Genomic DNA, 10,917 nt, shown 5'->3' with positions numbered 1-10,917 from the left:
GCACACTGAAACTGGCAACCACGTAGTATTCTACAGCTTTTAATGTGCATTAAGCAAGTTAACACAAACTGGGAAGTTTGAGCTGTATATTTTATTTTCTTACTTTTGTCAGAAATCACTGATCTTAAAGCTTGCGATTTTATTTACAGAAGAAATGTAGAAATGTTACATTATGTTCAGAAAGTACATCAGCTGAGATATACTGTACTGCAGATATGTTTAAGGGGCTAATGTTGTAGGTATTTTTCATGAACATATGATAGGAAAAACCGAGCCAACAACCAAACACTAACATACAATTTTACAAACAGTAAGGCACACAAACACAAATCAGTGAAAAGAATGGCAGGTTTGATGCTTTTCTTGAGCAGAATACGCACATTGCCTCCAAAAATACAACATAGAGAAATTTTCCTGTAGTTTACTAAAATAATGGACGACCAACATGCCTTCACTGAGGAGATTGGTGTGTTTGTGACTGCAGCACACAGTCATACAGTGTAAAGACATGAAAAACATTAATGATATCAACCATTTCTTAAATATATGTCAGATGTGCGGCTGGTTTGATGGACACTTGCTGTATCCAATATCCAAGTCATTGTAGAAAATAAAGAAAAAAAAAACAGTTAAATAAATGTGAAGCAACACTCTGTAACTTACTTACACGACATCCAAACACTTCTCTCAGCGATCAAGAGGAAGTTCAGTGAGAGACTTCTACCCAGCATGCCTTGAGTTTGCTCACACTTGGGGTCAATCAATGCTTTAATCACAGACAGCAGGGATCATTCAGGCTGATAAAGACCCGCTAGGACGAAGAGGAAAACAGCAGGAAGCATATTGGCTGAGTATCATACAAAGTTACAATGTTTGTTATCAACGACCAAACCCCACCTCCCTTTCTTATTAAAAACAGTGATTTATATGAACAAATCTATAGACCTGAAATTCACCAGAAAGCGCATTTTCATTTAATACTGTACAACCGACAATCTTTTTGTACAATGATCATAATACCATATAAATAACCTCGAACACTGCTCTTAGTGTAAACTCCTAAACAGTGCTTCAAAAACAAAATAAAAACATTCTGATAAATGGTTTAGTATACAAGGAATATACATACATAAGGTTAAATGAAATACACTGAAAGCAGCATTTATCTTAAAGATATCGTCGTCTAATGATATACTCGTGGTAAATATAGCTACCTGTGTGCTTCTTGAGACAAACCATCGATATTATGGTCCGATTTGACATCAATACAGTCCTTGTGTTGTTTCATTCTAATTGGCAAGTAAACATGAACAAAGTTGAAAAGTTTCTCATAGAATTCTTATAGTATCTATCGCTCTATCTATAGTATATACAAGTTAAAATGGTACAATGTATGTTTTTTTTTCTCTAAATGCTTCCTTCAAAAAGCAGAAAGACAGACCACAATGGTTAACTATGTCGGGGTCAGAACACTCTGGAATCAAAAGCCGGTTTGCACTAAATAGTATCTTGAATGTAAAAACAGATGAATGCGCAGTTGCCTTAGATACTGTGTAGTTGTGTTCGGTTTTTTTTTTTTTCGTTTTTTTTTTTGATGCTGTAAAAAGTCACAGTGATTTCACTTGGCAGTAAATAAAACAAGTCAAGGCTGCAACAGAGAGAGAAGAAACCTGTCTATACCCTTTCATCAGAAATCTCTTATTCCCTTTGTGTTGATAATGTTGGAGGTTCATGCAGTTTGCAGAACTCAGCAAATAGAAAAGACGCTCCAGACAGATGGAGAAAAATCAACCTTGATGTTAAGATGTTTCGAGAATTCAACCAAGTCTGCGGATTCAAAAAACACTTTTTTCTCTCTTTTCTATTTATTTTACTTAATAAATTTCCTCAATGTATTGAATAAAATGTTCAAGTGGCGACTAATTCCAGAGTGTTGTGGCCCACGGTGATGAACAATATTTTATCTACGGTCAAAAGTCTGCATAGCACACAGTACACAGTATGAGTCCAAGTCAGTTATTGGGCCAAGCTAAAGATGATATTCTCCTCCAAAGCTTCCACAGTCAGGCAAAAGTTAAAGAACATTTTCAAAGAGGTGCATTGATCGCATGATATTTTCATCCTGCGGACAAAAAGAAACAATGTAATGAGAAACTGTAAGTATGCCAGCAGTAGTAAGAGCAGGAGTGTCGAGGTATCCAGCTTACATTTTGGCAGCAGTCGATAAACTCGTCTATGGTTACCACTCCATCTTTATTCTTATCCATTTTCTGTTAGAGACAGAGGGAAAGAAAGGGAAGAAAAATGAACAAAGACTCTTAAAGCAATAGTCCAATATTTTGAAAAATGTGCTTATTTGCTTTCTTGTTGAGATTATGTGAGAAGATCGATACCACTCTCATATCTGACTGCTACAGCAAATATGAAGCTACAGCCAGTAGGCAGTTAGCATAGCTTAGCATAAGGACTAGAAGCAGGGGGAAACAGCTAGCATAGCTCTGTCCGAAGGTAACAAAATGTTATTTATGTATGAGTGTTACAGTATGTGCAGGAACACTTCTTAGTCTGGCACAGACACTTCCTGTCTTTTCCATGAACAGAGATTTTACTCTGCCCTCTGCCAAGATAGTAAAACCAAAAACCTTCAGATAGAGCCAGGCTAGCTTTTCCATGTTTCTCGTCTTTATGCTAAACTTTTGGCTCCAGCTTCATATTTACCATATTAACTCAATCTAATTCATGGCAAGACAGCAAATAAGCATATCTTTCAAAATGTCAAACTATCCCTTTAATTGTGAACCTACAGTATGCTGTTAACCACACACTTGCCTGAAAGAATACTTCTACATGCTGACGAGGTGTCTCCTCTTTGAGGACGGGGTATGTGCATTTTCCCATCATGTCGTAGATGGCCTTCATGATGTCTAGCATTTCCTACAATATACAGAATAGCTATTAATTAAAAAGGTTAGTTCACTTAAATTATACAAAATTGAACCATGCAGGATGGTTTTTGTGTGCCAACCCTTTGAGATAACCGTGTAATGGAGGTAAATGGAACTGACAACAACACTGACACAATGTCCCAGTTACTTTGGATACTCCACACATCTCACTGTCGACTGTTTCAACTGAGACTATTTTCTACTGAAAAAAACAGTCTCTAGTGAGGTTTGTGGATTATAAAAAGGGACACTGTGTAATTGTACCTCGAGGGATTGGTGTCAATTTTGATTCAGACACTCATGTCCCACTCATGAATTGTAATAACTGAACATTTCATCTTGCTCAAAATTTTAATTTGTTCAGTACTTTGGTTTATGAATATATCTGCAAAAAGTAATGACATCCCCATCAGCCTCAGCTGAACTTTGTATTTAGTGCTAATTAGCAAGTGTTAGCATATTAACAGATAGTAAACATTACACCTTCTAAACATCAGCATGTTAGCATTGTGAGCATGAGGACATTAGCATTTAGCTCAAAGCACTGCTGTGTTTGAGTGCAGCCTCTGCTTGCATGTCTGTAGACTGCTAAGTCTTGTTTAAATGTCATTTTTTTGTGCTGGGAGCAGCACACATAAAATTCCAGTCAGGTCCAATAGTATTAAGAGTAAAGGGCAGAAATCTCAGAGTCAGACATCTCAAAACCTCAGAAAACTAAACCAAAACTATCTGTGCTGCTACATATCACTAGTGAGATAATGTTATTTGTAATTTGGGAGCAGCGCCTGACATTTCAGCACTGATAGAGTTTTAAGAGACATACCTCTTTAGTGATATATCCATCTTTATTGATATCATAAAGGTTGAAAGCCCAGTTGAGTTTTTCCTGGATGGTGCCTCGCAGGAGGATAGAGAGACCCATAACAAAATCCTGCAGTGAGAAGATGATTCATGAGAATTTTGCTTTTAAGGTAGAACAGAATATACAGTTAAAAACAAGCTTCTTGTCAATAAACACAAAACAATGTCCACCATGCACATTGATATGCAGTATTTCAGCCAATTTCATACATCAAAATTTCTGCACACAGGTGTTAATTTGAGACAAATGATGAAACAGGAACAGACACTAAAAATCAAATATATCTCATTATTCAAATTATTAGCTGACTCAGAATCTTTATCGGCCCTCTGGGAAACCCTGAACTTTTGAACAGAATGGACCGCACATTAGCCAGTGAAGCTTTGATTTTAGTGTAATCACATTTTCTGTCCTGAGCAAATATACACCCCTCATAAATATTAATCACATGTTGATAGCTTCTCAAGTAGACTTGCTTAAACTAAATTAAAATGATTGGGGTTGCAGGTTACATAATCCTCAAGTGTAAAGCCTGAGGGCCGTGCAGCGTCTAAAGAAAGAAAATATCAAGTTGGATGTACTTTTGTGTGGGGATTTCAGTTTTGGACAGGGCTTACTTCTTCTGAAATAGTTAAAATTCCCAACACACACACATACAGAACACTAGTTCTTAATATGAAGGACAATTATTTTGTTGGCAATGGAAAAACCCACGTGTAGCTGATCAAACAACAGGTACCATGGAGAGACTGACCCCATGGCAATACTTCTCTGGAAATAATCACAGTTTGAAAAGACAGCCCAGTCACTGTGGAACAACTTTATTTGACAGAAGTTAATATGTGTGCGGAAGATATTTTGAGGTATCATTTAATGTTTTGAAAAAGCATTTTCTTGCCAGAGACTGTAGGGATTCTTCCAAATTCAGTAATTACTCCCCAGGAGAAACAGAAACGATATTATTGTCCTGATAGTCGTGAAACTAGCAGCCCAAAAGGTTCTGTGATAATACTTGGCTTACCTCAAAACTCACAGAGCCATTGTGATCTGTGTCAAATGCGTTGAACAGAAAATGTGCATATGTTGAAGCATCTATGGAGACAACAAACATACGTGTAAAAAAATCAACAATATTCTGCCATGATAGCAATTAACACCAACAGTAACACCTACAATATCACAGCAGCAAACAAGAAAGGGGTTCAAAGGAACATTTTGTGGCTTTTCTGTACAACTTGAAAGAAAAAAATGCTACTCAGAATGTTTTTTTTTTCATGATGAGAGACGAGAGCAACATGCTCTAAGCTAAGAGTGGTGCGCCATTATATTTACTGGCCTGCCTTTCTTCTCACTTCAGATATATCAAAGCCTCCTAAAGTTTTTTCTTTTGTTCCTCGGGTACAATCTTTGCATAGTGATGAGTGCCAACAGTGAGCAACTCCAGGCTGCGTAAATACAAACTACTCTCTCCCTCGCTCTCGCTGTCTCACTGCATTGACTCGCATAGAGGTTTAACGTCTAAGTACTCTGCAATTTTCTTACACATAAGCAAAACACTATTTGTGTCCAGCACAGAGGAGATAAGAAGTGGTTGGGGAAAGCAAGACAAGCTGAAAAAAACAAAACAAAGCAGTGAGTACAAACCTCCTTGTGGGAAGAACTGTGAGTAGATGTCTTTAAAAGTTTCTTCGTTGACGACTCCACTGGGACATTCCTGGAAGACAAAACAGAATTACACAGGTAATTCAGCATCTAATTTAGAGACATACCTCGTATAATCAGTAAGTTCTTCCAATAAATTCGTATAAGACGTGCCAACATACAACTTACAAAGCTGTGACTGAAACTTGAACCCTTCAACACAAATACTTGCTGAGACAGCAGTTAAACTTTCAAAATAAACAATATTTGCATATTCATATGGTCCTGGATTTTTCAAGGAGGGAGAAAAAAACTAGATGTGCTTTTAAGAGTTTTATAAATAGTGTATTGAACTTTTTTTTTGAGAAAAAAATCAAAGCAGTTTTTCTATATCTCTTGAGGGGATCTTTAACTTTTACAGGACTAGTGTGTAAGATTTAGTGGCATCTAGTGGTGAGGTTGCAGATTGCAACAAACTGAATACCCCTCCCCCTCCCTTCCCAGAATTTAGAAGAATCTATTGTGGCCATCAAAAAATGTGAAAGGCCGTCTTTAGAGCCAGTGTTTGGTTTGTCTCCGTAGAAGAGCACCCACTCCCTGTGTAGATATAAAGGCCTCTAAGGTAACAAAAACACAACGATTCTTATTTTCAGGTGATTATACACTAATTAAAACATACTTATGCATATTATCTCCCATTTCTGCCAAGTTCATTCTGCAAGATGCCACTAAATTCTACACACCTGCACCTTTAAGAGGCAGAACTCAAGCCAGCTGTCCAGGGCAGCCAAACACTGCATTAGTAAACTTTTTTAGCAACTTAACAGCAGTTGAAAATCTTGTTCTTGTTCCAGTGGTTGAAACTCTCACCTTGCTTTGGGGAGTTGTACGTCTGGGTGTTTCAAGTACACCATGACATCACCATGGGGTGTGGTTATAACTGCACCAAGACCAGAACTACGGACCACACCCAAACACAACCATTGTTAATGCTGGGTTTAACTTCAAATTATCAATGAGATGCTAGTTCATCTCTGCTTGCTTTTATTTGATTGTGTATTGAGGAAAGATGCATTTAGAGTGGTGACTTTTCATTTTAAGACTCATATTCAATTTGGTGCTATTCAAACTGCAAACCACGTCATCTGAGCCTAAACAGATTTCTTGTTGGCAGCCATTAAATGTCACCCACCTGTGGCTGTCTGGTAGCATTCAGTGGAAAAAATGTAATGCTTTTACATAGCAACTCCAAGAGGCTCACTCTTCCAAAGAAAAGGGCTAACTAAAGATGACGTGGATGACCATGCTCAGAGCAGCGTCTTGATAAAGGTAGGTAGTTTTGCAGATTCAATTTCTGTGTGGTGCGAGGCTACACGCTGTGGCAGGATATTGAATTTTGGAACAGAGGAAATGCTCCACCAATAAAGACAATTTCCAAACCGGCAGTCGCACGTTTTTCTGGGTTTCTAAGTAGAACATGGTCATAGTGGAAGCTCTTATAGGAAATGAAAGATGAAGACGGAACACACAGTATATGGGGTCGATACAATAACATGACCACACCTTAACATAACATGATAAAGTCTCAACAAAAATCAAACAGTCGCAAAAAAAGAGGGAAAACTAATGTGCAATAAGGAGACTACTGCAGGGCAGAGAGTTTGCTACAGCCAGTTATTTGCTGGGGTGACGGGATGTGAGAGACACACAGTTTTCTAAGTGTGAAGAAGCGAGTAAGTATCACAAGGCACACTGGCTTTACTCCTTCCTGTGACCATTACTTATCCGCCACTTTGGGAAACAGAGCTGTGTGGGAGAGGGGGAGGGGGGGGGGGGTTGAGATTATAGAGATGAAACTTTGTTTTCTTGTTTCAAACAGGCTCCTTGTGTTTCAAGCTAAAAGGGTGCTGCAAGGTTGTCTGCATGAGTCCCCTGACACTTATCTTCTGTTCTCTCGCAGACCCAGTTTATGTTGCGGGGGTGAGGTGAGGTCAAGAATTAGGGGAAGTTAGAGAGACAGAATGAGCACAAGTTCGTCTCAACCTGCTTAGTGTTTATTTTTAAAAGGATTTTTTTTAAGGAAGTTTTAAAATTAGGAACGTCTTCACTGAACTTTAAAGTGCTGATAGTTTGATTTTGTTAGCTTAAGAGCAGAGCTAGCCATTTCTCCTTGTTTCAGCTTTCCAGTCTTTGTGCTAAGCGAACTATTTAACAGACATATTAGTGAGGTATCAATCTTCTCATCTAACTCAACAAGAAAGCAAATAATTCCCAAAATGTTGAACTACTGCTTTAGGTCTCTCTACTAGACAATTTTAAATTTAACATCCACACTAAATGCAAACTTTCTCCCCAGCATCTATTTGTATTTGACAGTTGACAGTATTTCTTTGTTATTCAGCTTTAGTTAATTAGAGCATTGTTTATGTCTACAACACTGCAGTGAACGGGTTGTCAACAGTCAACCTTCAGTTGAAGTAGTGCAAGGAAGTGTCTTGTAATTAAGTACTTAAAGAGGGGAGGGGGAGACTTTTAAAACACTTCTCTTGTTGAGTATGTGCATGCTTCTGTATGTGTGTGTCTGTACACACATGGACAATTACAGCTGTCAAAACTAATAACACTCTGATGAGGTGGGACAGTAATATACGAATGGCTGCGTTCCAAGTTCTTCTTCTACTTTTAACCTCACTAAATCTGAAGGAAAACTAAAAGGTCAGTGAAACTCAGTGACCGCTGAAGCGAGTCTCACATTGACAGCGGAATTCATCTGATTATATTTTATCGTCTGTTTTGAGCCTCATGATGACACTGGTGAGGGAGGCAGTTTTTTTTCAATTGAGAATGAAGCCCATGTGTTATCTAGTTATGGTCACGTATAACACTGTTCAATGCAATTCAATTTAAAGTTCGGTGAAATAGTTGCGCTCACTTGAAGGCTGCCTTAAGGTCACGTCAGGATAAACTTTGATGCCACAAAGCTACAAGCCGGGACTTCATTCGGGAAAAAAAAGCTCAATATTAATGACTTTCTGCATCCCGTTTTGATGAAGCGCTGAGAAATAACTCAAGAGCCCTGTGAAGGACATCAAACAGTTTACATTTACATGCTTTACATTTAAGATTTAACAGATTCAATGGCTTTTGTGAAGCTCAGACTTGCTTTCTCTTGCACTACTGTAGCAGTTATTCTCTCATTCCTAACCCATCCTCCAAAGATTTTGGTGATACTGTATATATACTTACTCATTATCTCCCATTTAGGCTGGATTTTTTTATCATTTCTCTATATTTGTCTATCAACCTGTAAATAAAACCTGCAATAAGGGTCAATGAGCAGAGGAAGTGGAATAATTTGGGCGCTATGTTGTGCAGAATAATAACAAATGAGGGTGTAATTTCACACTTGCCCTCGGATGTAGTTATATTTTGCACATTACTCAGTGCCAATCTCATTAGAGAGAGTGAGGGGTCAGAAAAAAATGTATTTGTATTCATTTAATATGCTTGTAAAATTATCTCATCCATGAAAATAAAATATCAAATACAATCTGTGAAATGCAAAATCATCCAGGCATGAAATTCCTTTCCGAGACTCTTCAAGCGTTGTGGCAATAAGCGGTGTGAGGGAAATAAACCTGTAAACAGAGGCCTCATCGCTGATGGAATAGAAACTGTGAGATTTTAATGTAATGCCTGAGGCAATGCCCCGGACTGCGAACTGTCAAAGCCCGGCAGATTTAACCGTGACATGAGGACAATGTTGTGTTATTTCATGTAAGCAACAGTTAAGGGATTTATGAAACTATTCGTTCTCGTATACCTTAAAGCTTTTGTCTCAGACTTTAAGGTGACCTCTTCTCACATTCCACCTTAAGAGCAAGACCCAGAGCCAGAGGTCTTGTTTTGGTCTCTGTCAGACATATTGCTGGATCTAAGACAAAGCTTCACTCTGGACCACCTGCGCTACAAGTAAATGACTCGTAAAGTCTGTTGTCAAGACAAACGACCTCATCCTGCTACCCGCATTAGAGGCATTTGATTTGCTTCAAAACCCTAGACAGCAAGGACAAAGGGCCAAATCTCTCATCATGGGGACCATGCCAGCTTCTATTAGTCTGGCTGGACTTAAAAGCCTGCCTGTATTCCGCCAATGTCAACGGGTTGGGGTAAGACAAAGATGAGTGGTTTGACCCTGGCAGTTAAAAAATGAGCTACGCCATGGACTCAGTGATGGACAAAAGCTATTTAGTAGCTGTAATTTAAGTGCCATGACTCTTTCCTTGTCTAATTTGGACTTCTGCCTGAACAATATCTGTCTTATCACGCATTAGTGATGAGTAACTTTGAGTAAAATGGAAAAGCAAGTTTATCCTTAGCAAATAACAGCAAAAAAAAACTTGGAGTTCTCTGTTAAAATATGCAATATTGTATCTCACAGTGGCGGTAGAGGAAATCAGGCAGTGTGGCAAATTAAAGGTCTCATTAGTACACTTCTTACCTCTCACTCTGTCTCAAGTGGAAGCGGACTAATGGGCAGGGCTTTGCAGGGACTTGGCTGGAGCACAGTGCAAGCACGACAGGAAACTGAAGCCCCGCGGGAATTCCACCATCACAGGACTCTCGCTTATCCTGCTCACTTTCATTGCCAGACAATTTGGGTTGAGTTAATTCTGGGTCATCTCATTACGCCTCACACCAGAGGTGACAATGAAGTGAGGTGGTTTTATGTGGGCCGCTCTTGAGGACTACGCGTGACCTGGATTGCTCATCAGTTATCTTCCACAATGGGTTCGAGGTATGACCTAATTATCGCTGGCACAGTGAACAATGTGCAGGAAATTTCAATTTTCTGTGGTAAGCACATTTTGACGTGATAAGATTTAGTGTAAAATGCAGGTGATTCAGTAAAATAGCAGTCCTCAGATGCTTGATTATTATCCTACAGTACACAAGCAGAGCTGAAGCTGAACCGTGATGAGAAGGAAGTGGAGCTGGAGACTCGAGTAGCAACACCCCTGCCAACTATAAAGGCTTGTACATAAGAATAAATCAAATAAAATCAAAGGAAAACTTGTGTTTTTGATGTCCAAGAGAGAGAGAGATGTCCAGGAGCAAACAAAGCACGCTGAGCTGTACATTATGTATGGTACTACAGCTGCATGGTGGCCTTGTCACTTACATTCTTGAAGCCGCGGTAAAGGATCTGTAGCTCCTTGCGGGAAAAACGTGTCTGGGCTTCAAGCTGCTCCAAACCCTCGGGGCGATGGCGGACTGCAGATAGTTCCAGCTCATCTTCGACGCTGTCTAGAGAGGAGGAGGAGGAGGAATAAGAAGCTCAGATATGAACAGATGTTGTTAGGAGTGTTTGCAAATTAACATTTTTAAAGGCTTTAATTAGAGAGATCCCATTAGACTTCCAAATATTGACAATAGCTTAGCAAACAGGCCCACACAATTGCAACCGTT

At 39.0% G+C, this 10,917-nt stretch overlaps 1 protein-coding gene across 8 annotated transcripts in view; it reads right to left on the bottom strand.

Moving 5' to 3' along the window:
• Positions 1–72: 72 nt before the first annotated feature.
• kcnip4a (potassium voltage-gated channel interacting protein 4a) overlaps positions 73–10,917 on the bottom strand; it is a 137,254-nt gene continuing 126,409 nt past the window's right edge. For 7 of the 8 annotated variants that reach the window (XM_042401077.1, XM_042401080.1, XM_042401078.1 and 4 more), the window contains 7 exons: positions 10,631–10,755; positions 5,452–5,521; positions 4,829–4,899; positions 3,769–3,876; positions 2,830–2,934; positions 2,208–2,270; positions 73–2,122 (listed from right to left, as the gene is read on the bottom strand). In XM_042401077.1, the coding sequence (XP_042257011.1) occupies positions 2,075–2,122; positions 2,208–2,270; positions 2,830–2,934; positions 3,769–3,876; positions 4,829–4,899; positions 5,452–5,521; positions 10,631–10,755 (590 nt within the window). In that variant the 3' untranslated portion in view covers positions 73–2,074. The remainder of the gene's footprint in view (positions 2,123–2,207; positions 2,271–2,829; positions 2,935–3,768; positions 3,877–4,828; positions 4,900–5,451; positions 5,522–10,630; positions 10,756–10,917) is intronic. The other variant, XR_006093488.1, reaches the window with a different exon arrangement.

The sequence above is a fragment of the Thunnus maccoyii genome, chromosome 22 (genome assembly GCF_910596095.1).
Source record: "Thunnus maccoyii chromosome 22, fThuMac1.1, whole genome shotgun sequence".
Classification (NCBI taxonomy): Eukaryota; Metazoa; Chordata; class Actinopteri; order Scombriformes; family Scombridae; genus Thunnus; species Thunnus maccoyii.
This window is presented reverse-complemented; position numbering and strand designations above follow the sequence as displayed.